At 45.3% G+C, this 26,608-nt stretch overlaps 1 protein-coding gene across 1 annotated transcript in view; it reads left to right on the top strand.

Annotated features, from left to right (window-relative positions):
• CPLANE1 (ciliogenesis and planar polarity effector complex subunit 1) overlaps positions 1–26,608 on the top strand; it is a 168,169-nt gene that overhangs the window by 58,957 nt on the left and 82,604 nt on the right. The window contains exons 17-23 of the mRNA XM_067545544.1: positions 4,462–4,601; positions 6,102–6,319; positions 6,646–6,810; positions 7,775–7,913; positions 12,328–12,437; positions 18,893–19,054; positions 24,035–24,143. Coding sequence (XP_067401645.1) covers positions 4,462–4,601; positions 6,102–6,319; positions 6,646–6,810; positions 7,775–7,913; positions 12,328–12,437; positions 18,893–19,054; positions 24,035–24,143 — 1,043 coding nt within the window. The remainder of the gene's footprint in view (positions 1–4,461; positions 4,602–6,101; positions 6,320–6,645; positions 6,811–7,774; positions 7,914–12,327; positions 12,438–18,892; positions 19,055–24,034; positions 24,144–26,608) is intronic.

The raw sequence follows: 26,608 nt of genomic DNA, 5'->3' as shown, positions 1-26,608 counted from the left end.
ACCCGGTTGCCATTTGAGGACCCCGCACTGCACAGTCCCCGACACAGAACCTGGTCGCTGGAGTCAGGCTTGGCACTGCGGAGTTCGGAGAGGCACCAGTCCCGATCACCAAGGGGTGAGCAGTGCTGCAAGTCCTCGGTACCGAGAGCTCTTCGGAGTGCGCCTCCGTTCATCGGCTCCGCTCGCAGCGACGGAGTCGGTCCTCGTCGTCCTCCACGTTGGAGGTGGCGAGAAGATGGTCCACGGCACAGCACCTGGGACCGTGGATGGCCACGGCACCGTCGGTCTAGTGGCTCGGGGTCCCACAGGGGAGACAGCCGACGCCCCCACAAGGCGTCACAGCAGGTGGAACAGTCAGCCCCTGGTTTGGCCCCTGGGACAATAGTCGCAACGATGGCCTTATTGGGCCCCATGGGGCATCCAGATAGGACCAGGGCCCCAATCCACCCTGTCAGCAGTGGTGCAGTCTGTGCCCCTGGCACAGGAGAAGGCCCATAGACACCACTCCTCAGACTAGGATTCGGACCCCATGGAGGGCCCCTCTACGGGTGTATCCCTTTGGCAGGCAGGGGAGCACCCGCAGGACATGCCTTGGCAGTCCTCTTCCTCCTCTCCAGACCATATGGCACCTCTGGAGGGTATCAGGGCGCACCAGGAGCTGCTCAAGAGGGTGGCCTCTAACTTGGGGCTGGAGGTGAAGGAGTTAGAGGAGGCTGTTGATACCCTCTTCAATGTGCTGGCAGCAGCTGCCACAGTGAGAGTGACTCTACCAGTCAACGTAGGGTCCTCAAAATTGTAAAGGCCCTGTGGCAAACCCCTTCCTCGGTCATCCCTACGTCAAAGATGGCTGAGAAAAAGTATTATGTCCCGGCCGAAGGGTTCGAGTATCTGTTCACTCACCTGGATGTGGGAACCTTGGTGGTGGACGCAGCCAACCAGCAGGACAGGTAAGGTCAGCCTGGTTCCATTCCTAAGAACAAGGAGAACAAACATTTGTGGATTTGTTTGAGAGAAAAATTTATTCCACAGCAGCCCTTCAGTTCAGGATTGCCAACCATCAGGCCCTCCTGGGGAGATATAATTTTAATTTGTGGGACTCCCTCAGGTAGTTTGCTGAGGCCCTGCCCCAGGACCACTCTGCAGACTTCACCACCATCCTGGATGAAGGAATCAGAGTGGCTAAGGCAGCGCTCCAAACATCCAGTGACGCTGCTGACTCGGCGGGTAGGGCCATAGCCTCCGCCATTTCCATGAGGAGGGGCTCGTGGCTGCAACCCTCAGGCCTGTCCCAGGAGATGCAGCAATCAATCCAGGACCTCCCCTTCGATGGGTTGGCCCTCTTCTCCAATCAAACTGATGCGAAGCTGCACAGTCTGAAGAACTCCAGGGCCATGCTTTGCTCCCTGGTCTTGTACATGCCCCAGGCTTCCAGGCAGTAGTCACGGCCCCAGGCACAGCAGCGACCAAAGCTTCCGCCTGGGCTCTTTTTACCCTACAGAAATCGGGACAGAAATAGGTGGCTTAGAAGACGGAATATGTCAAACGACTCTGGTTTTGCTTGGTCTCCCTAGCCTCCACAATCCCTTCTCTGGATCCAGGAGACTGGTATGCCGCCCTCGACCTCAAGGACGCATACTTTCATGGGTGCATCCTCCCTAGCCACAGGCACTTCCTCCGCTTCACAGTGGCTGGCTCCCACTACCAATTTACAGCCCTGGCCTTTGGCCTATCTTCGGCTCCAAGGGTGTTCACCAAATGCATGGCGGTAGTGGCTGCCCACCTGAGATGAAAGGGTGTGCAGATCTTCCCTTATCTGGACGATTGGCTGATCAGGGGCAGGTCCAGGTTCCAGGTACAGGAGAGAATGACCCTCACGTGCTCCACATGCAGCTGGCTGGGACTGCTCATAAACAAGCAGAAGTCCACACTAACCCCGGTGCAACACATAGAATTAATTGGAGTCACCCTGGATGCTTCCCAGGCCAGAGCCTTCCTATATCAGCCACATTTCGAGGCGATAGTCTCTATCACCTCCCAGCTACATCGATGCCTCATGACAACAGGCAGGCACTGCCTGGAGCTGTTAGGCCACATGGTGGCCTGCACATAATGGTTGGCCTCAGTATACGTGCCGAGCAGACACCCACTGAATTGGGTGGTCACAGTTCTCCCGCCCATCCTAGCCTACCTAGACTGGTGTAGATCTCCCAGGACAGTGTTGAAGGGCGTTTCATTCAGGGAACTGGTCCCGTTGGTCACCCTAATCTCTGACACCTCGGATGTGGAATGGGGAGCCCACATCAGTGCCAACCTGAGCACTCAGGGGCTCTGGTCGGGGGAGAATAGGTGCCTGCACATCAACGTGAAGGAGCTGAGGGCTATTCGCCTAGCGTGCAGGGTGACAGGCAGAGTGGTGCAGATGCTGACGGACAACACCGCAGCTATGTTTTATATAAACAGGCAGGGAGGGGCGTGCTCCTCAGCTCTCTGCAAGGAAGCTACCCATCTGTGGGACTTTGCTCTGAGGCACAACTTCCACTTGACTGCCTCTCACTTCCCGGGAGTGAGGAACGACGAAGCAGATCGCCTCCGCCGGTCATTTCTACCTCGCCACGACTGGTCACTGCACCTGGTGGTAGTGACTACGATCCTCCAAAATTGGGGTGTTCCCCAACTGGACCTATTCATGTCAGCCTGGAACACAAAATGCCCGAGGTTCTGCTCACTCTGGGGTCGCGAGACTGGGTCGATTTCCAACGCATTTCTCGCCGACTGGGTGGGGACCCTCATGTACGTGTTCCTGTCCATTCCGCCCCTGTCCAAGGTTCTACTGGAAATAAAGGGGGACAGGGCGGACGTCATACTCATCGTTCCAGCCTGGCCGGGACAGCACTGGTTCATGCTGCTGCTGGATCTCTCAATTGCCCCACCCATGGAGCTCCCTAGGCAGCATGACCTTCTGTCCCAGGACAATGGTTGCCTGTTGCACCTGGAACTGGACTCCCTGCACCTCATGGCCTGGAGGCTCTGTGGCTGACGGAAGGAGAGAGAGCCTTCTCAGTGCAGGTCCAGCAAGTCCAGCTCAGCAGCAGCAGGAAACCTTCCACCTATCGGGCTAAGTGGAGGCGGTTTACCAGTTGGGTGGAGTCCCGGGGTATTCCGCCCAGAATCTCGCCTATATAGGCGATCCTGGAGTACCTGCTCCAGCTAAAGCTCCAGGGTCTGGCTCTGGCCTCATTGAAAGTTCACCTGGTGGCCATTTCGGCCTTCCACCAGCTGCTATAGGGGAGATCCCTGTTCTCCCATCCCATGTCAGTCAGATTCCTCAAGGGGGTGGAGAGGCTGTATCTGCAGGTCCGCGACCCGGTGCCTTCCTGGGATCCCAACCTGGTCTTCTCAAGACTTACAGGGCCCCCCTTTGAACCCATGGCTTTGTGGCCTCGCTCATGCTTTCATGGAAGGTAGCCTTCCTGGTGGCCATTACCTCAGCTAGCAGGGTCTCTGAAATCAGGTCCTTGACCTCGGAGCCCCCTTATACAGTATTGTATAAGGATAAGGTGCAGTTGAGGCTGCACCCAGCCTTCCTGCCCAAGGTGGTTTTCCAATTTCATTGTAACCAAGATATTTTTCTCCCCGTGTTTTTTCCCTAATTTCATGGTTCAGAGGAGAAGAGGAGATGGCAGTCGCTGGACGTGAGACGAGCCCTGGCCTTCTACATCGAGTGTACAAAGCCATTCCAGAAATAGATGCAGCTCTTTGTTGCAGTGGCGGACCGGATGAAAGGCTCACCTGTCTCCACCCAGCTCATCTCCTCATGGATTACATCGTGCATCAAGTTCTGCTTTGAGCAGATGAGGGTGCTGCTTCTGGGAACCATCACAGCGCACTCTACCAGAGCTCAAGCCTCGTCTACAGCCTTCCTGGAGAGAGTGCCCCTGCAGGATATCTGCAAAGCCGCCACCTGGTTGTCGGTGCATGTCTTCACGTCCCAATACGCCATCGTCCAGCAGGTGAGAGAGGATGTGGGATTCGGCAGAGCCTTGCTGAGGGCAGCTCACCGGTAACTTCTACCCACCTCCAAGGTATTGCTTGTTAGTCACCTGTAGTGGAATGGACATGAGCTATCACTCGAAGAAGAAAACAAGGTTACTTACCAGTAACTGATTTTCTTTGAGATGTGTTGCTCATGTCCATTCCACAACCCACCCCCTGTCCCCGCTGCCAGAGTTGGGGACTGAGGGGACTGAGGCGTAGGGCCGGCAGTGCCTCATATACTGTGGCATGTGTGTGGGACTCCAGGCGGCACCAGAGCCAGTCCTACAGGATCTTCTAAGGCGGAAAAAGTTCCGGGAACCATGCACAGTGGCGTGCACTCACCTATAGTGGAATGGACATGAGCAACACATCTTGAAGAACATCAGTTACTGGTAAGTAACCTTGTTTTTCTTGATGCATTTTCAGGTCAGAGAAAACGGAACTACATCTGCCATTAAACTTGACTCCAACACAAACTTTTCAGGAAAAACTACAGTCTTTCTTGGGACAGCCATTCAACTTTGAAACATCAAATGAAGGAAGCACTAAATATAAAAAATTTACAGGTATATGAAAATACAGTTTTATCTTATTTACTATCAACTTTATTCCAGTTGATTCCACAAATTCTAGGTTTTCACTTTAAAAATAAGTGTTTGTCTTTAGCATTATGAAAATACAGTTATTACCATGCATGCAGATATAACTGTAAGTGCCTAGAATCCTATAGAGAGACAGGGTGGATGAGGTAATATCTTTTATTGTACCATTGTCTGTGTCACCACAAGCTGGTGGTATGTTCTGTAATTAGATTTTACCAATCTACTAGCTGTAAATTCCTGAAGTACTATGACAGTCCTACCATGGAGTCACAGATGGTTCCTTTGGGCACTCCAATCTATATTGCCACCCAGGCAAGCTTAGTGATAAATGGTGACTTACACCAAAGATCACAAAATATTCAGATTGCTTCCAATCCCAAGAGAGACCAGTCACTTACCCCAGGTCAATTTATACCCCATATCTCACACCAAAGTCAACTCTTGTAGCCAATCCAATAGTAAACTAACTAAGTATTTATTAACTTGGAAAAAGAAATGAGAGTTTTGTACAGGTTAAAGCAGGCAACATATATACACACGAGTTACGATCTATGGGTTGAAAAGGGGACAAAGTTGTAGTAAATTATCAGCACTGGGTATCTTATAGGGCTAACCCAGGTTGACCCTGGGGATCCCTGCTTTTGTTTCCTAGTTCTAGCCCTGTGAGAGTCCAAACTGCAAAGAGATGAAAAATTTCATGTCAGCTGTCTGTATTTTCTTCTTCCAGAATTCAAGTTGATGGGACAAGCTTTCTTGTACGTACCACCTTTAAGGGTGTGAGAGGGCCATTAACCCATTTTTTAAAATCTTGATGCTTCACAATGGTCCACTTAATTTTGATAGTCCTCCTTGGTGGGCAGGGTTGCTACTCATCCTGCCTGAGTTCACAAGTTCAGAACAGGCATTTTTACAATTATAAAGCAAAACTTTACATATTACCTTATAGCATGAGATTCAGACATTACAAGTAAGATTAATGCATGCAGCAATTTACAAGTATCTCATAGAGTGTAAACACGTCTTTACAAATCAAACACCTGTCTTGAAGACTACTAGCATACAGATGAGCTGGTCTGGTTTCCAGTTATGAATTTGTCAGTGCTCAGCTGTTGCTTACAGCCTCGGTAAGAGCTGGCAACTAGTGTGTCAATGTCACAGCGCTAAAACACTAATCCATCTCCATGAGCTGCAGAGAGAGGAGAGCAGTCCAGACATCCAGAATTGTTGGAGATGCTGGGCAGCAAAAAACCACCAGAATTCATTATTAAGCATTAGAAGCAGTTTTTCATCTCTAAGATAATTCACATTTTCAAATCTTATCTTAAAGAAAGTAAATATATGAGCTATTCACAAATTCTGGAAAAATTTATGTAAAATACAGTAATGCTGCTTTTTAATTTCAGAGGAAGCATTGCATCAATTGATGCATTTAGCATATCAACTTCAATGCTTGCTATTTTTTAGATCCCATTGAAGAGGAAGATGCAAATGTGCTGTTTGGTTCAGTACAAGAAATACTGAAAGCAGCTGTTATGGCAGATGCAGACATTCTCTCAGAGACATTTCAACTTTTGATAGACTCTGCCAAGGACCTTACCAGAAAGTTGAGCGGTTTAGTGCCTGATGGACTATATCTTCCTGCACCACCATTATACTGTCCCCAACCAGCTTCTCTCAGTGAAGTAAGCGTATTTGTTAGAAGTTGCATAAATGGTAGTTTGAATAAATTTTAAAATGGTCCTGACTTCCATTCCAGCTCCTTCTAATTCAGTTTTTCTTCAAAAAAAAACTTTATCCAATTACTTGTGTGGCACCATAATAGTGAAAATCCACTTTGAAAAGCTCCTTTCAATTTTTCCTTCTACTTTGTGGAATCTCTGCTCTTAAGATTAAAAAGAGGAATGTTCAGAAGAGCAAAGATTCCATGTGTAGCTCAACTCCTTCATTCTTTATATCCTTCCAAATTCTTGGTCTTATTGTCATGTACTTGAACTTTTGCATTTCTCAGGAAGACTACAATGATTCGACTTTAAAAATTGAGAGAGATTATCGTCAGAAGGTATCTGGGGTCCTTCAGCGAATTCTGCTGCTCTTCCAGGCAGCTCATTGTTCCTACCCTGTGGCACAGTGGTATATAGTACAATTGAAATGGGCAAGAAAAGTAATGCAAAAGGTAAATAATAATCTTGTTTAATTTTAACTCCATTATGTGTAGTAAATATTACAGTGTGCAGCTTTTTTGAGGAGGATCCCCACATCCACTCCAAGGCCTTCCTAGTCTGATAAGAGTCTGTCTTGTATAGCTGCTGTCTATATTCTTCTCATAATTTGCTTTCCAGAGGAAATTGAAGCCTATACAGTGGGGGGAGGGGTCCCAAGGTTTTGGCCTCACCAATTACTAGCGCTATTACTGGAGGTGGGGAAGAAGTGATCATTGGGTTTCAGACTACTTGGGGCTTTTGAGATAATTTTCAAAATCTTATGGATTCATATAGATTCCAAGGTCAGAAAGATCATCTAATCTGAATTCCAGTGTAACATGCCATAGTGGTTCTCCAATATAATTGATTGGCACCTGGCTGCAAATTGGCAGCCATCTTGAGCACAAAGGAAAGGTGTATTAAATCTTCTAATCTCAACTATGAATTATGTGAATTTTATTGATTTAAAACTAGGCCTTACAATATAAGGATCAAAGTTTTGAGAAAGAACAACTCAGGTATTTCTTAGCTGTTTTATACAGTAGTTACACTAAAGTTTCATCACCCTGTTAATTCACTCTATCATCATATTAAATAAAGCATTTTAGTTGTCATAGCATTTATTAGATAAAAATGTGTTCCTTTAAAAAAAATAATTTAACTTGAGTTTCAGGCCATTGCATTGGAGGAAATAGAAAGTAGGCCTATGAAAATGTAGTTGATTATAGCAATATTCTGTCAGTAAGTTAAACAGGCCACTCAATCCTGATATGTAAGACTTCATTTGATTTCATTAGGACTTTCACATGCAGGTGAACTGAAGAATAAAAGTTTTAACTAGTGAGCAGTTATAAAGGTAGTTCACTAATTTCAAAATTGTCACAAATAAAATTGTTCTAAGTTTATAACATTTTTGTTTTCTTTTCCTGTCTATAGATTCGAATGAAAGGCACTCTTCCTTCATTAAGTGCATTTCCTGAAACTTTGCTTCATTATTCTAAATTTAGTACAATATTCTTTAGACCTGCATCTTCTGGAGACCATCGGTTTGATGATGTTTCCTGTAAAACAATAGGTTTGTGCATAATAAAAATAACTAAGTTATGTTTGGAAAATGGAACAAGGTATGAGAAGCTGCATATGTAAGGAAATTCCAGTCTTTATTTTTGCATCTTTTTGAAAATATGCTATGGTACAGTGTCTTCTGCACTGCTATTGTAAATCTTTCAAAATTTTTGCTGTATTTGATAACTCAGAAGGATATTTATATTTTGATATAATTTTAAAATATTGGTATATTAATAAAATGTAATTAATAACTATACATTGTTTCAAATTTATTACAAAATGAGTTAATCATCCTTTTTTTTATAAAGAACAAAAATGAATTAGTACTGTCTTCCCATTTATTTTAATTTTTTTAACTGATATTATAGAGACTGAGGCGTATACTAGACCATACTGCTTTGTTTAGTTGTGATTATTTTTCAGGGTGTGAGAGATGGCTTTTTTCTCATATTATTCAGTGAATGTACTTAGTTGAAGATTAAGAAGTTTCATAATGTTAAATTATTAGAACAGATCTTGTGTTAGAGACTTTTTTACTTATAGAAAATTGTGGTGAGAGAAAAATCTGGACATTTGGTCAAAGTTGAACTGTACTATTGAAAACCGTATGTACTGTAGTATAAAGAAATCCATAGACGACAAACTGAGCCAAATGAATGTGAGAATAATCAGAATTGGTGATGTTGATTTCTTTGAAGCAAACTAATCTGTTAGAGCTGTCCCAGTTCTTTATTGCTTATAATATCTTTCCTCAGAGATTCTAAGTATCTAGGAAATTTTACTATGTGAATATAAAGAAGCCAAGATTTTTGTTTTCCTTGATTTAATATTTTCTATGAGACAACGGAAATGAGAATCTGACCCTACTGAGAAGAATCTTTATTAACTTATGAATAGCTGTTGCCATATTTTTTTGGCAAAATTAAAGGTTCTCAACCCCAATTCTTTTATGAGTGCTTGTCCCTATGTATTCCACTTCTGGTGCACATGCACTCAAGTTCAGATTCTTTTGGCTAGCAGTGTCTGTTGGGGCCGTACCCATGCCTAAAGTGTCCTCGTGCTCCCAGCCTGAGGGCCTAAAGAGCAGAGTCAGCCCAATTGTCCCTCAGTTCCTTCTTACTGTCAAGGGCAATGAGCTGGAACCCTAGCAGTGTCCATACCTGTCACAGACCAGGCAGCTAATTTCTCCCTTTTATATAAATATTAGTAAGTATTTAATGTCAGTTTAGTGTTCGTTGTTTGGGTTTTTTCCCTTAAACTAATAAAAAAAAATTAATTTGGTAATTAGCCCTTATGACTGAACAGAAGTCTCCTAGTTTCAAGACCTGCCATTCTTGTGATGCAATGATGCTGCTTTATGATGGGCATGCAGACACATCAGTGAGGTGATAAATGATTTGCAGGTCATTCATTAAGAGAATGCAAAAGGTAATAAAAACTTGTCTTAAACTATTTTTGTTAGAAAAGTCTTTGTGACTTTCCTCAGATTCTGTAGGAATCCAGACAGACTGATCAGACCAAGCGTCTTCACAAAGTGCTTTGGTGAACTCAGGCACAGCCTTCAGCTTATGTGTGTAAATGTATATCTACACAGCAATGGGGAAATATGCTTCCCAGCTCCGGTAGATGTACCCACACAAGCTGTGCTTGAAGTAGCATGCTAAAAATAGCACTGTTGCTGCAGCGGCTCAAGCTAGCCATATGAGTACACACTTAGGACCTCAGAAGGAGTTATACTCAGGTGGCTAGCCCATGTTGCTATCTGTGCCGCTGCAACTACACTGCTGTTTTTAGAGAGCTGGCTTGAGCAGAATCTCATCTACCTGAACTGGGAATCTCATCTCCCAGCTGTTGTAGACATACCTAAGAAGACATCTTCTGAGATTAGTAAAACCAACAGGATTAAAAAGAAAAAAGGGCTGCTCCTCTAAGGAGCATAAGACTAGATCATCCTCTCTTGGTCCTAGTATGAAAAGGCAGAGATCTCCTTATCCTGCATCTTTAAAAAGTAGTTCAAGACCCAGAATGGGTCTCACTTGACACCCTCAGAAGCACTAGTCGTCATATTCCAGTAGTGCTCAGGCTGAATTCCATGCCTTTCATAATACTGTTCCCTTGGTACTGAAGTTCTCATTACCAATTCTGATGGCCTCAATTGACCTCTCATAGCACTGGTACTGAAAACTTCCGTGATTTTGAGCAATCTTATGATCTCAACTCAGTCCAAATCATCACTGTTCTCTGTGGTGAAGTTATCCTCCATATTTCTGGTCGCAGGTAATGTTATACGACTCAGCACTTCACCAGTGCCGGTCAGGGCAGAGACTGACTCTTCCTGAAAGCTCATTTAACCTAGCTCCATCTCTAGAAGAGGAATACTCATTCTCTTCTTCAGCTTTGTAGCATAGCAGAGAGACACCGCCTAACTGCTCTCCAAGGTCCTGATCATATGATCCTTTTGTTTTAGATAATGATTCTAGCGCTCATTATAATTTTAATAGATCCACAGGTTCCTTATTGCTGTGACTGTTTAAATCCAAAGAACAAGCGGGTACTGGCACCATTTCTAGACCTGAGGCTGCTAAATGCCTTTGTCTACCACTTCAAGTTCAGGATGGTAACACTAACCTCTCTAGTCCCCTCCTAAGATTCCCATGACTCGTTTATGGTCTCAACCTCCAAGTTTCTTATTTTCACATAACAATCCATCCATGTCATGGGATGTTCCTGAGATTCCTTCCAATACTGAGAGGACTGACAGTCAGAACTGTCAGAATATGACAGACTATACCCCATCTGCCCAAGAAATAGGAGAAATACAGACACTCAAGGCTGATCCAATGTCCGTAGTATTTCATAAGGATAAGGTGACCCTTAGGCCTCACCCGAAATTCTTGCCAAAATTAATCTCAGATTTCTATCTAAATCAAATAATCTTTATGCTGTTTTTTCCCCTAAACCCCACTCCAAGCAAAGGGAAGCCAAGCTACACACCCTGGATGTGCTTAGGGCACTATCATTCTGTTTAGACAGGACTAAACCTTTCAGGAATTTCCCATGATTATTTGGAACTTTCACAGATATGAATCAAGCAGTATCAACCCAGAAGTTATCTAACTTGATTTGCAATTGTATCAGAATATGCTAAGAATTAGCCAGTTTAGATCCACTGGTAAAGATTAGAGCCAGTACCATCAGTACCTAAGCAGCTACTGCAGCTTCTTTAAGAAGCATGTCAATTTCTGAGATCTGTAGGGTAGTCACATGGGGTTCAGTTCATAAGTTTACACAACATTTCTCCCTTGTAGAGGCATCAATATCTGATGCCCAATTTGGCAGATGTGGCCTAAAGTTACTGTTCAAATAAACTCCAAGCACCCATCTCTTATATTTCAGGTCACCAGAAGTGGAATACATATGGACAATCACTCAAACTGTTATTTACTTTGCAGTAACTGTGGTTCTTCTAAAGGCATTATTTGTATGTATTCTGCATCCCGTCGTCCTTCTCTGCAACTGCAGAGTCCTATAACACCTGGATTGGTAAAGGAACTGAGGGAGACTTGGGTCTGTTCTGCCCTTTATGCTCTCAATCGAGGGGAGCTTTGGGGGGGGTATGAGGAGACTTAGGCACAGGCGCATACCCAACAGATGGTGCTAGCCAAAAAAAATTAAGCTCAAGCACATGGGGCATAGTCATGCTATAAATAGAATATGTAGGAGCAACACATCTCAGACAGTCATGGTTATCCACTACCTGTGCGGGGCAAAGGGGCTATAATTCTACCACAGCTGCAAAGTTAAGAATTTTGCTAGTGGAGGGAGTTTGCAATTGACATAAAGTTGGTAAAGAATCTCCTGTGCCAACTTCTTCCTAACATAGAGGGCTTAATAAGAAAGAGTGGGGCATTAAGGGAGTGAAGAGAGTTGGGAAGGAGAGCAGAGTGACAATATACAATTAGTATCTATTCCCTTAGTGAATGACTATAGCTGGTCGTTTCAGAGCATCCACTAGGCTGCTTTAACTTTAATCAGGGCTAGGGCTAGGGTTGTAGTAGCTTGAGAATTAGGGAAATATAAATGTAATTACACCCTGATGGTCCTCATGCTTTCCTGAGCTGAGCTTGTCTTGGAGCAGAAGAGAATCTGGTCAAAAGTCCTATTCCAAGATGCTGAACATATATTTTTATAAATCTGAGATATTGAAACTCATTGATGCAAAGAGTGACTACAGAAATCTGACTACTGATCGTTCTTGAAAAATCAAGAATTAAAACTTTTCCTCTAAGTTACTGCTGCCTGTAGTTGAATAAAGGAATAAAGTTGATCCTTTATTTCACCTACAAGTAACATAAGTTGTATTGTGTTGAATTTTTTCTTTGAACAAAACCTTACACATAATAGTATTGTTTCTCTTGTAGGTTGCTTCAGAGAATTGTGTGCATTGTGTTGGATGCTTCATGTTCGTGAAAAGCTGTCTGACAGTTGCAGACGGTACCAAACTGCAAGAGAAAGTGTGGGTAATCAAAAGGTAATCATAGTGACGTTCCAGTAAAAGTTACTGTAACAGCATACAGGTCTTTGAGTAATGGTCCCTATGTGTATTCCAGTGTGGGTACACTTGTTCTCCATTTGCTTGGGACTAGAAGATTCTTGCTAGCAGTGTCCATTGGTCCACACCTGCAACCCTCTTCTCCTCTTGCTCTGAACCAAGGGCATAAGGGATGGTGCAGACCAGCTGTCTCTCTATTGCCCATGGTCTGACATGGAATCTCTTCAGTAACTGCCTTATTAGCTAGCTGCTTCTGGATCTAATTGTAATTTTCTGTAAATAGCTTTTAGATAATAGATTTAGGCCATTTATATAGATAAGTGTAGTTTTTAGTCATTAGGAGTGGGAACAGAGAGGGGTCTCATTCTACCCACATACATCCCCCCCACACACACACACCATCAATCCAGAACTTGTAAGAAAGGAAGAGTTGCTCGCCAGTGTCATTTACCAGCTAGGGAATGACAAGGCCCCCAGGTACTGACAGCATTACCTGTGGAATTTGAAGCTGCCACCTCCTCTGATGAGTCCCATCAAGATATCCAGTTTCTTGGGCACTGTCCGAATCTGCTAAAATAGATTATGTGCTTTGGGACCATTGATACCTTACTACTCCATGAGGACTGCCTGAATTTTCATTGGGGCCCATGGGATCCATCTGCACAATATTCTGAATCTATATGATCCCACAGGAATCCAGCCAAGCTTCCCGTTGCAAAGAGGATCCTGAGCTTCCTTAAGAACTAATGGATAGAGCCCTTCAAATCTGTGGATATCTGCTTTATATATCCGCAGATATCAGCATCCATGAACCATTTTTGCAGATCACAGATCAGATGTGGATACAAATTTTGTATCCATGCAGAGCTCTACTAATGGAGGAATAGGAAGAACTGAATCTGGCAGAACCACCAGCTCTGGTGGTCCCTCATCATCCCCACATGAGGCAGTCACATTGGCCTCACCTTTACCTCCTGATGACTGGGCAGTTTCAAGACCTGTTCAGGAGAATTGCTGAAAAACTTCCTGAAGGGTGGTACAGGACATCCCTCATATACCTCTGGACATTCTCCAAAGCATTCGTCCCAGTAAGGTGGCACTTCTCAATAATTAATCCATCTTAGAACTGGCCAGAACTATCTGGCAGACTCCAGTCACTTGTGCTCCCATTGCAAACTATCAAGCATTAATGTCAAAATATGTCAAACTCCCACAAGAGGATAGGCTCCAACTCCAAACACTCATTGAAGAGGGTAAGTTGATAGCCAGATTGTACCTCCAGGCCTCAGTCAATGCACTGGATAAAGCGTCCTGCTTGATGGTGACTTCTGTGATAGTTTATCTGGCTTTCTGACTCCAGTGCTCTGGATTTCCCAGAGATATCTAATGCACGGGGGAGGATCTGCTCTTTCAAGGAAACAATTTGTTCAGTGAAAAAATAAACAAGTTGTTACGTTCCTTTAAGGACTCAAGGGCAACCCTCTGCTCACTGGGCATCTACACTCCAGAGCCAATGAGGAATCACCACAGATCTCAGTCCCACAAGCAATGATCAGCTCCTCAACCCTTTTACCATTAGAGGGGTTATGAGCCACCCAGGAGGCAGCAGGAGGCACCCAGGAGGCAGCGTAGCAAATATAACATCTGTCCTTTTTCATCCTTCCAATCCCAACATCCCTCCTGAAAACACGTTTGTTAGGACTTTAAAGAACTGTGAATCAATCCCTCTACCATATCCATCTGTTCAGGACTCTGGTTCCCAAATTGGTGGCCACTTAGTTTACGTTTCTCAAGCCTGACATCTTAATAACAGACAAATGGGTTCTGGAAATTATCACTAGTGGTTACATCATAAAATTACAGTGAGAGTTCTGTGGCACCTTAAAGACTAACAAATTTATTTGGACATAAGCGTTCATGGGCAGAAACCCACTTCGTCGGATGCAACCAACAAAGTGGGTTTCTGCCCACGAAAGCTTGTGCCCAAATAAATTTGTTAGTCTTTAAGGTGTCACAGAACTCTTGCTGTTTTGCTAAAAACAGATTAACATGGCTACCTTTCTGGAACTCATCATAGAATTAATTTCCCTCCCGCTTCAACCTCTTCTCTCCCCCTGCGCCCCCTGGTCCATCTTCAGGGACCCTTTTCATAAGAGAATGCTCTGTCAAGAGGTAGATTCCTTGTTCCTTCTGCAAGCAATAGAATCAGTATCTCCTCAACAGAAAGGAAAATGACTTCACTTGAAATACTTCCTCATTGCTCCCAAAAAAGGAGGATGGAGATCCATTCTGGATCTCACATGGTTGAACATCTTCATCCTACACTTAATGTTCAAAATGACTGCCCTGACTTCTGTAACTCCCTCACTTTTTAACAAAGACAATTGGTACACAGCTCTCCATTTAAAGGACATTTATTTGCATGTAGATGTTCATCCTGTGCAAAGGAGTTTCCTGAGATTCACCATAGGTCAGGAGTACTACCACTGTAGAGTGCTCCACCATGGTCTTCCAGCAGCTCCAAGTGTATTCATAAAAGTGCATGGAGACTAAACCCTGAGCATGTGGGCAAGACTCACCAGCCAGACACTGTGGAATTAGAAATTAGAAAGGCCAAGGCAGAAAAGGAGATTAAACTAGCTAGAGACATAAAGGGTAACAAGAAAACTTTCTACAAATACATTAGACACGAGGAGGACCAAGGACAGGGTAAGCCCATTACTCAATAGAGGGTGTGTGTGGAACAATAACAGAAAATGTGGAAATGGCAGAAGTGCTAACTGACTCCCTTGTTTCAGTTTTCACCGAAAAGGTTAATAATGATTGGATATCTAACATAATGAATGCCAGTGAAAATGAGGTAGTATATTAGGCTAAAATAGGGAAGGAACAAGTTAAAAATTAGACAAGTTAGATACCTTCAAGTCACCAAGGCCTAATGAAATACATCCTAGAATATTCAAGAAGCTGACTGAGGCACAGGGGCCAGCAAACAGCTGTAAACAGGGGAAATACAACCTAGATGGAGCTACTATAAGATGGGTGCGTAACTGGTTGGAAGACCGTTCCTGGAGAGCAGTTGTCAGTGGTTCACAGTCAAATTGGAAGTGCATATCGAGTGGGATCCCACAGGAATGAGTTCTTTTCAATTTAGATTTAGATAATGGCATAGAGAGTACACTTATAAAGTTTGCAGATGATACCAAGCTGGGAAGGGGTTGCAAGTGCTTTGGAGGATAGGATTAAAATTCAAAATGATCTGGTGAAACTGGAGAAATGATCTGAAGTAAATAGGATGAAATTCAATAAGGACTAGTGCAAAGTACTCCACTTAGGAAGGAACAGTCTGTTGCACACGTACAAAATAGGAAATGACTGACTAAGAAAGAGGATCACAAAAACTGATCTGGGGGTCATAGTGGATCACAAATTAAATATGAGTCAACAGTGTCACACTGTTGCAAAAAAAGCAAACATCATTCTAGGATGCATTAGCAGGAGTGTTGTAAGCAAGACATGAGAAGTAATTCTTCCGCTCTACTCCATGCTAATCACACCTCATGTGGTCTATTGTGTCCAATTCTGAACGCCACATGTCAGGAAAGATGTGGACAAATTGGAGAAAGTCCAGAGAAGCGCAACTAAAGTGATAAAGGCCTAAAATACTTGACCTGTGAGGGAAGACTGAAAAAATTGGGTTTGTTTAGTCTAAAAAAGAGAATACTAAGAGGGGACATGATACCAATTTTCAAGTGTGTAAAAGTTGTTACAAGGAGGAGGGAGAAAACTTGTTCTCATTAACCTCTGAGGATACAGCAGGAAGCAATGGGCTTAAATTGCAGAAAGGGTAGTGTATGTTGGACATTAGGAGAAACTTCCTAACTGACAGTGTAGTTAAGCACTGGAATAAATTGCCTAGGGAGGTTGTCCAGTCTCAGTCATTGGAGATTTTTAAAAGCAGGTTAAACACCTGTCGGGGATGGTCTTAGATAATGGTTGGTCCTGCCATAAATGCAGGGAACTGGACTAGATAACCACTTGAGGTCCCGTCCAGTCTTATGCTTCTGTAACTCTGTCATTTCTTTTTCCTAGTTAATAAATCCTTAGTTAGTTTTCTGTAGGATTGTCTACAAGCTTTGTCTTTGGTGTGAGATCTGGGATACAAATTGACCTGGAGTAAGTGACTGGTCTCTTGGGACTAGGAGCAGCCTCAATTCTTTGTGTAAGTAACAATTTATCACTTAGTCCAGCTTGCCTGGGTGGCAAGATAGACTGGAATGTCCAAGGGGACTGTCTTTTACTCCATGGTAAAACTGTCATAGCCTTGGCATTCTGCCAGGGAAGGACTAAACCCTTTATGAAATCACCTAGATTATTTGGGTCTTTTACAGAATGTATGAGAGGGGAAGTGAATTACAGAATGTATGAGAGGGGAAGTGATTTCTTCCCAAGGACTTTTGAAATGGAATTCAGATGACATCTTGCTGTGTTATTAACTAACGGTGACTCCTACCACATGCAGTCTGAGGGGCCACTTGACTAGAGCTCAGTTTGTATCGGTAGCCTCACTTTGAGATGTCCCTCTCCTGGAAATCTGTAGAGTGAAGCTCTGTTCAAACTTTCACAAGACATAATGCTCTGGTGCAAGCTTCTTCAGCTGATGCATCCTTTGGCAGAGCAGTCCTCCAGTCAGTGAAGCAGCCAGGATCCTTGAACCATCCTTTTCAGTGAATACTGCTTGGGAGTCACCCATAGTGGAATACACATAGGGACTATCACTCAAAGAAAGAAAGGTTACTTACTTTACGGAAACTGGAGTTCTTTGAGATGTATGGTCCCTAACCACATTCCACTACCTTAACCTAGCAGAAAGGTAATTGGAGAGGCAAATCAGTTCATGCTGCCCCTTGTGCCCTTGGTTTGGAGCATGAGGAGGAGAGGAGCGCGGATCAACAGACACTGCTAGCAAGAATCTTTTGGTATCAGGTGTATAAAGAGCATGTGCACCCACAGTAGACCACAGGTAGGGACCACACATTTCAAATAACTCCAGTTACTCTAAGGTAAGTAACTTTTCTTTATAAAATGATCTCTGGAGATTTGCTGTATACTTTTATGACCTCTTGCAAGAACTTCATTTCAGTCAGTAGCACAAAATGATGTTACTCTAATCTCATGAGACATCTTGCTGTAATTGTGCTATTAATATAGGTCTCCAAAGAATAATGCTCTCCTTGTGTACTATGCTGTACATCTTTAAAAATGTTAGTCATGTTATTTTTCCTGGGACCTTAGTTTATTTTTAATTTGGATAATTAAAGATATAAACCACAAGAAATATGGGATTTTCTACAGTTTTGTAGCATTTACAATAATAGCAATTATAGTAATACATTTCATGCTCTTTTATTTTCTATATTTAATGAACTCATTAAACATGTATATCAGAGATGGGTTGAAAAATATCCAATCTGCCCTGTTCTACCAGTCTAGGAAGCTAATCTGGTACATAAAATAAATATAGGTTAGGTCTTAATGTTCAAAGAAACTAGAATAAAATACTGCTTTAATTTAAAACAAGTTTTCTGTCTTCCTCTGACATTATCCACCAGCATCATGACTCAAGGAAAGAAGACAGAGACCTGATGACATATGGCATTTATCTTATTTTCTGTAACAGTGTTGGTTTTGTCCTGTCTACTCTAGCAACTAAACCATATTGAATAACAGTTGCAGGAGTTTGAGGGGAGACCTGTTGCTGACACTTGTTAGCAGCAGTAGGTCATTTACTTCTTATAAATGGGGCCAAAATGTTCTGTGCTCAAGAAAACAAAAGTTAAAGTTAAAAAGATAATTTATATAAAATACTAAATATAACCAGAATATCTCTTCTTTGTGGAAGGGGCCTTAGTGAGGCATGACATTTTGAGTACTTCAAAACAAAGTTGATTCGTATTAGTTGCCTTCCAATTATTTACTACAGTATCTTGTCTCAGAAAGTAGAAGTTACAAACACCTAGGAAACTTTGCTGAAGTATTTTCTATTCTGGTACCACCAATTGTTGTGCATGAATCATATTGCTGTGCTTAACTTTCATCTGGTAGGGCTGTATTTTTGAGCTGGTTATTATCAATCCAATTTATCCTGCAGGATTTGCTGCAGTGTGACTTGAGGCTAACGCTTCAGCAAAGAGCCAATAAAATTATCTCCAAAGCTATAACAGATTTCTGGATTTTGAGTGCAAGGCAGTCAGTGGCTATAGCCTTGTATTCCAGCTTGTTAGCACAAAGCGCTCTCTCTAGGCCATTAAGCTACCTACTTCTATTCTCTGTATATATAGGTATGAAATCATGAAAATTGCCAATAAGTATATAGTCTAGCTGGAATGTTTCATGTATATCAATTAATGTTTAGCTGACAATTTCTTTTTTAGGATTGTAAGAAGACTGAGTTTGATGCCTGTATAGTTGAGCACTGTCTCAATGCAGTGGAATGGGCTTGTCGAATGCTCCCTTTTGCTAGGTTCATGAATGTTGAAGAACTTATTCAAGATATAATTCTGAGCCTTGTTGGAGAATTGCCACCAATCAGAAAGGTAAAAGAAGCTAAAACCAAAAAAGATATTGAGAATGACAAGGTTTTAGCTTTCTTGCAAATGTTATTTTTAGAGCTCTGAATAATGTAAGTTCTTCATCGAGTGATTGCTCATGGCCATTCCACTGTAGGTGAGTGCACGCCACCGTGTATGGTTCCTGGGACTTTTTTCTCCTTAGCAGACCCCGTAAAGCCGGCTCTGGTGCCCCCTAGAGTCCCGCGTGCATGCCACAGTATATGAGGCACTACCGGCTCTATGCCCTCTCAGTTCCTTCTTTCCGCCCCGATGGTTGCTGGAACTAGCCTTGCTCTCTGCAAGTACCATTCCCCTTCTTTGAACTCTTTGTTGTTCGAAGTACTTTAGTTAGTTTTAAGTAGTAGTTAAGTGTAGTTAGATAAGAAGTCCCTGAGGGACTTAAAGCGGCCGGGCCATGTCCCGGTCGCCTGGATTTAAGCCATGTGCCTCCTGCGGGAAGGCCTTCCTGCTCAGAGACCCCCACGATCGGTGCCTTAAGTGCTTGGGGGAAGAGCACAGGAAAGATAAATGCAAGATATGCAGGGCTTTTAAACCGCGGCCTCAAAAGGACCAAGAGATCCGGTTAAAAGCCCTGCTCATGGAGGCAGCGCTCCGCCGGCATCCGAGCTGTACTGCTCCACCTCGGCACTAAGCGTCACCTCAGTGCAGAGTGCACCGCTGGCACCGGTCTCGACTCGTCACTGAACAACATCCCTGGTACTGAAGAAGAAGAAACAGCGCGCGGAGTGCGGACACTCCCCTGCGCCGTTGGTACGGGCAGGGTCAAGTGCGGAAATGCACTGGCCACGGCCTGTCGAGTCTTCTCCAGTGCCTGCATCTCCAAGCAGGGGAGCCTCCCCTGACTCTTGGGAGTGGGAGAGTGCCCCTGCCGACGCCATAGACATTGGAGGCTTTTCAGGCAGCAAGAGCGTTGTTGACCTTGCCTACGCCACTTCTGGCCCCCCCCTCCCTCTCCTGGCCGAGGGAGAAGAGGCCGGAGTCCCGGGGCAATCCCACGTTGGGACCCCCTGAAGGGTGGAGGAGATCCCCAGTATGGGGAGTTAGATCTCCTGTCAGATGGCCACCGGGGTTAGAGCGAGGACACTCCCCCAGCAGATGCTCCAGGTTGGCGGCGTCAAGCTGGCCTGCTTCGACTCAGGATGTGGAGTCTCCCTCTCGGTACCAATGTCGTTCCCCGGCACTGGAGGCAGCGCAGGCCATGAGGCAGCACTATTCGAGGTCCGCCAGGCGGTGCTCGGACAGCTCCCACCCCAGATCCCTGGCACCGAGGAGTTTGCCCGCATCGAGGCGACGCAGAACCCGATAACCGTCAGAGGCCTCGGCACCAAGGGGCTCGCCCGCACCAAGGTGGCACAGAACCCGGTCGACATCAAGGACCCGGCACCATGCAGTCCCTGATGCAGAACCCGGTCTCCGGAGTCTGGCTTGGCACCATGGAGTCGAGAGCGGCGCCAGTTTCGGTCACCGAAGCACAAGCAGCACCACAAGTCCTCGGTACCAAGATGGTGCTTCGGTACCAAGAGCTCTTTGGAGAGCGCCTCCGTCCGTCAGCACCGCTCGCAGCAACGGAGGTGGTCCTCGTCATCCTCCATGTCTGAGGTGTCGAGAGGACGGTCCCCGGCATGGCAACGAGGACTGAGGACGGGCACGGCACTGCCGGTCTAGTGGCTCGAAGTCTCACAGGGTGGACAGTTGGTGGGACAGTCGATGCTCCCACAAAGCATCACAGCAGGTGGCACAGTCAGCCGTGGTTTGGCGCCAGGGACAATGGTTGCAACAATGGCCTCATGGAGCCCCATGGGGCATCCATATGGGACCGGGACCCCAATCCACCCTGTCAGCGGGGATTCAGTCTGTGCCCCCAGCACAGAAGAATGCCCATAGACACCACTCCTCGGATGAAGAGTTGGACCCATGGAGGGACCCTCTATGGGTGCATCCCTTCGTCAGGTGGAGGAGAACCCACAGAATGTGCCTTGGCAGTCCTCTTCCTCCTCCCCAGATGAGGCAGTCTCCTGGGACCACTTGGTGCCATTGAAAGATTTCAGAATGCACCAGGAGCTGCTCAAGAGGGTGGCCTTTAACTTGGGGCTGGAGGTCAAAGAGTTAGTGGAGGCCAATGATACCCTCTTAAATGTGCTGGTGGCGGCTGCCCCAGTGAGAGTGGCCCTACCAGTCCATGATAGGGTCCTCAAAATTGTTAAGGCCCTGTGGCAAACCCCTTCCTCGGTCGCCCCTACGTCGAAGGTGGCTGAGAAAAAGTATTATGTCCCAGCCGAAGGGTTTGAGTATTTGTTCACTCACCTGGCCCCAGGAACCCTGGTGGTAGATGCAGCCAAGTCAGCGGGACAGGCAAGGTTCCACTCCCAAGAACAAAGACAGCAAAAAGCTGGATTTGTTCGAGAGAAAAATTTATTTCAGGATTGCCAACCATCAGGCCCTCCTAGAGAGATATAATTTTAATTTGTGGGACTCACTCAGGCGGTTTGCTGAGGTCCTGTCCCAGGACCAGTCTGCAGACTTCATCACAATCCTGGACGAAAGAATCATGGTGGCTAGGGCAGTGCTCCAGATGTCCAGTGATGCTGCTGACTCGGCAGGTAGGGCCATAGCCTCCGCCATTTCCATGAGGAGGGGCTCTTGGCTGAAATCTCGGGCCTGTCCCAGGAGGTGCAGCAATCGATCCAGGACCTCCCCTTCGATGGATTGGCCCTGTTCTCCGATCAGATCGATGCGAAGCTGCACAGTCTGAAGGACTCCAAGACTACGCTTTGCTCCCTGGGCCTGGATACGCCCCAGGCTTCCAGGCGGCAGTCACGGCCCCAGGCGCAGCAGCAACGAAGACCTCCGCCTGGGCCCTTTCAACCCTACAGAAATAGGGACAGAAATAGGGGGTTTAGAAGATGAAACCAGCCCCCAGCTCGTTCTCAGCCCCCCCATCAGGGGCCCCCCAGGGGGTCGGGCAATCAGAGGAAGTTTTGAATGGTGCGCCTGTGGGTGGCGCCCCTACTGCTCTCCTGGATCCTCCCCGCCCCTTCCTAAACAGGTTAAGGTCCTTCTATCCCGAATGGGCAAAGATTACGTCAGACCATTGGGTCCTCTCATGAGCAACTCCTCTTGCAGGAGGTGGACACCCTCCTCAACCTGGGAGCAGTGGAAACGGTCCCTCAAGGCAGAAGAGGGAAGGGGTTCTATTCAAGGTACTTCCTCATCCTCAAGGCGAAGGGGGGTCTGAGACCCATATTAGATCTGTGTCGTCTTAACAAATATGTCAAATGATTCAGGTTTCGCATGGTCTCCCTAGCCTCCATAATTCCTTCCTTGGATCCAGGAGACTGGTATGCTTCCCTCGACCTCAAGGATGCATACTTTCATGTGTCATCTTCCCCAGCCACAGGTGCTTCCTCCGCTTCACAGTGGCTGGCTCCCTGTTGCAGCCAGACCGGGAGGCTCTGTGGCTGACGGAGGAAGAGAGAGCCTGCTTGGTGCAGGTCCAACAAGTCCAGCTCAGCAGCAGGAAACCTTCCACACAGGTCGTGTATCAGGCTAAGTGGAGGCAGTTTACCTCTTTAGTGGAGTCTCAGGGTATTCTGCCCAGTCTCTCGCCTATACAGGTGATCCTGGAGTATCTGCTCCAGCTAAAGCTCCAGAGTCTGGCCCTGGCCTCATTGAAAGTTCCCCTGGTGGCCATTTTGGCCTTCCACCAGCTGCTAGAGGGGAGATCCCTGTTCTCCCATCCCATGTCGGTCATGTTCCTCAAGAGGGTGGAGAGGCTTTATCTACGGGTCCGTGACCCAGTGCCTCCCTGGGATCTCAACCTGGTCCTCTCAAGACTCACAGGGCCCCCCTTCGAACCAATAGCTTCATGCCCCCTGCTCATACTTTCATGGAAGGTAGCCTTCCTGGTGGCCATTACTTCAGCTAGCAGGGTCTCTGAGATTATGTCCTTGACCTTGGAGCCCCCTTATACAATATTCTATAAGGATAAGGTGCAGTTGAATTCGCATCCGGCCTTCCTGCCCAAGGTGTTTCCCAATTTAATTGTAACCAAGTTATTTTTCTCCCTGTGTTTTTCCCCAAACCGCACAGTTTGGAGGAGAGGAGATGGCAGTCGCTGGACATGAGACGAGCCCTGGCCATTTACATCGAGCGTACAAAGCCATTCCGGAAATCGATGCAGCTCTTCGTTGCAATGGTGGACCGGATGAAAGGCTCATCTGTCTCCACCCAGCGCATCTCCTCATGGATTACATCCTGTGTCAATTTCTGCTCTGAGCAGGCAAGGGTGCTGCTTCCGGGAACCATCACAGTGCACTCTACCAGAGCTCAAGCCTCGTCTACAGCCTTCCTGGAGAGAGTACCCCTGGAGGACATCTTAAAGCCGCCTCCTGATTGTCAGTGCATACCTTCATGTCCCACTACGCCATCGTCCAGCAAGCGAGAGAGGACGTGAGATTTGGCAGAGTCGTGCTGAGGGCAGCTCACTGGTAAGTCCTATCCACCTCCAAGGTATTGCATGTTCGTTAGCTATAGTGGAATGGACATGAGCTATCACTCGAAGAAGAAAACAAGGTTACTTACCAGTAACTGATGTTCTTTGAGATGTGTTGCTCATGTCCATTCCACAACTCACACCCCGTCCCCGCTGCTGGAGTTGGCAGAAAGAAGGGACTGAGGGGGCATAGGGCCGGCAGTGCCTCATATACCGCGGCTTGCGGGCAGGACTCCAGGCGGCACCAGAGCCGCCCCTACGGCCCTGCTAAGGGGAAAAAAGTTCCAGGAACCGTGCACAGTGGCATGCACTCACCTATAATGGAATGGACATGAGCAACACATCTTGAAGAACATCAGTTAGTGGTAAGTAACCTTGTTTTTTATTGGGCCTTTTTCTATAACGTATTTTCACCATCAAAATTAACTCTGAAACTGATATATTTTGTATAGGTGGCAGAAATTTTGGTGAAAGCATTTCCTAATCCTGAAGATGTAAGAGTTCCATTAAGAGATAAACATCATGCTCTTCAGCAGCGACTTAGACACTGTATTGTCAGAGGTAATGTACATTCTTCCTCAGGAAATATAAAATGGACTTAATGACTCCATTGCTTTTTGGTTTTTCTTATGAACAATAATACTGGTACCATTTATATTTCTATCCTTTAGATGAAGCTTTTGCTTTTCATTTAGATGAAAACTAGTGCCTTTCATCTATGTAGTAGCTAAGGATATCACTGTGCTTTTGAAATGAGAACTATGGTGTTCTTGCCAACAAAACAAGTTCAAAGGTGGGATTTTCAAAAGAGCTCAGTGTTGGCTTAACTCTTCTCCACTGACATCAATGGTAAAACTTCCATCAACCTCAGTGGGAGCAGACTTAGCCAAACACCGAACTCTTGAAAATTCCACCAAGGTGGTTTGAGCTATCATTGAGTTAATGGCTGCTCATTTTGTATACGTGATCATTGCACTACCAGTATTCAGCTCCTTATTTTATATTTATAAACACTTTCAGGTATCAAGATGTTACTTAAGAATAGTAGAATGAAAGTACTATTCTGATATGTTTAAAAAAAAAATCCCACCTTTTTGATATAGTGGCAGGATAATTTAATCAAGTTTTACAGTACTGCATCTAAACACTACCACTACTGCTTCCAAATCTCTTTTTTGATTGTTTTTAAGTACCATCCTTAAAAATAACAGCAAAACCTATTAATCCAGATGGACCATGTGCTTGCCTTGTTTCAGATTTAGAATTCAAGTTCAATATTCAGCCTTTAAAAATATCTAATTTGAATTTAATGTTTTTCTTTAAGTGATGGTCCCTATGTGTATTCCACACGTGGGTATGAATGCGCAGCATGCACCTGAGTTCAGAGATTTTTAGTAAGCAGTGTTCATTGCTTCACACATGTGCAGTTCTCTTCGTGCTCAGAAACGAGAGTATAAGGGACAGTACGGACTGATGCCTCTCCAGTTCCTTCTTACTGCCTCATAGCCTAAGTCGGAATCGTCTGTCCATAATTTCTTCCATCATTGCTTCAATCTTTAAATATATACATTTTAAATAATTATTAGTATTGTAGTATTTCATATTTTCATGTTTGGATTTATAGCCTTTAGAATTTAGTATAGTGTAGCTTGGTTAGTTTTCTCCCCATCTTGGGGAAGTTCTCTCCTGAGGGCAAGGACTATGCTCAGAGTCCTGGGGATTAAAAATTGCATTTTCTGTCCCTGCTCCTTTTAAATGAGCGACAAACTTCAACGTTGCCTTTACTGCGTTGGCAATGCTCACGTCTCCGCTGAATGCAGCATCTGCCACTTCTTCCCTCCCTGAACTTGTAAGGATCTAGCGCTCCTACTCAGAGAACACCTAATGAAGAAAGTCATAAGACCCCAGTCAGATCCAGGTTGGGGAAACTCCCTTGTGTATCGGACTCAGTAAGTAGGCAGCACACCTCTATGCTTGAGCTCAGGAGTTGAAGCTACGATTTCCAAGGCTTTTTATGAGAATAAGGGCCACTCTCACGATTACAGATGCAGATTTTCCTCTAGCTCTGTCCTGAAGAGCGAATATCCTTAGACTCCTTCCCAGTCAGGTGTGTCCTAGCATGTGGGTCCTAAGAACATAGGTCTGGGCAAGAGAGTGTGGTGAGCTGGTGTAAGGATCTTTTGGTTCCAATCTTTGTTTTGATATATAAACCAAAAGACAGGCATCCACTGCCATTATTGTCAACATCCAGATCAGACTCTGCGCCGGTACCCGCAGAACCCCGGAGGGATCCGCCATCCATTGTGATCAGGAAAGTGTGGGATCTGTTGTCCGTGACCGCTGATTCACCCAGTATCCTGGGGTAGTTTGAGACCTAGGTCTCACTAGAGGACATTTTCGCTCTCCCTTTGTCTCAATCTCTTCTCGGTTCTCACCTTATGTAGAGAAATCGTTACAGTAGAGGAGGATACCACCTGGAGGACATGGAGCCTCTCTCCACTTCCAGCTGCAGATCTACGTAGCTATCCATCAGTACCAACAGTTCTGCCGGTTCATCAAGAACCAACTTTCCCACTGGATGAGTGGGAGGCCCTAGATGAACTTCTAACTCTGCATAGAGAGGCGAGTCCAGACAGAAGCTTCTGGAAATCAGGGTTTTGTCCTCCGCTCAGATATAACTTTCCAGGGGACTGCGGTTCCTAAAGCTATTGGGTTGCCCCAACCAGTTGACCCCTTGTACTGGTATTACTGGGGAGCCTGGGATCCTTACTCTAGGAATCCTGGATCCATGCATGAACCTTATCTACCTTCTAGCTGACACCAAATAGATCCTTGGGAATATGAGGAGGAGGAAGTGGAGCTGGATCTAGTGGTTGCAACAGTTCTGACAGCTGTTGCATTGTCTTCCAATCTTCACCATCATCGCCTGATGATCACAGGCAATATCAGAAACTCTTACAAAGAGTGGCATCTGAGTTCCAGATCCAGTTTAAAGAGGTTCAATAGTCTCAGCATAAACTGTTGGA

Source organism: Emydura macquarii, unplaced genomic scaffold (genome assembly GCF_026122565.2).
Source record: "Emydura macquarii macquarii isolate MOO-44397 ecotype Brisbane River unplaced genomic scaffold, CSIRO-AGI_Emac_v2 contig_1045, whole genome shotgun sequence".
NCBI lineage: Eukaryota > Metazoa > Chordata > Testudines > Chelidae > Emydura > Emydura macquarii.
Note: the sequence above shows the minus strand (reverse complement) of the source record. Positions and strands in the feature narration are given on the sequence as shown.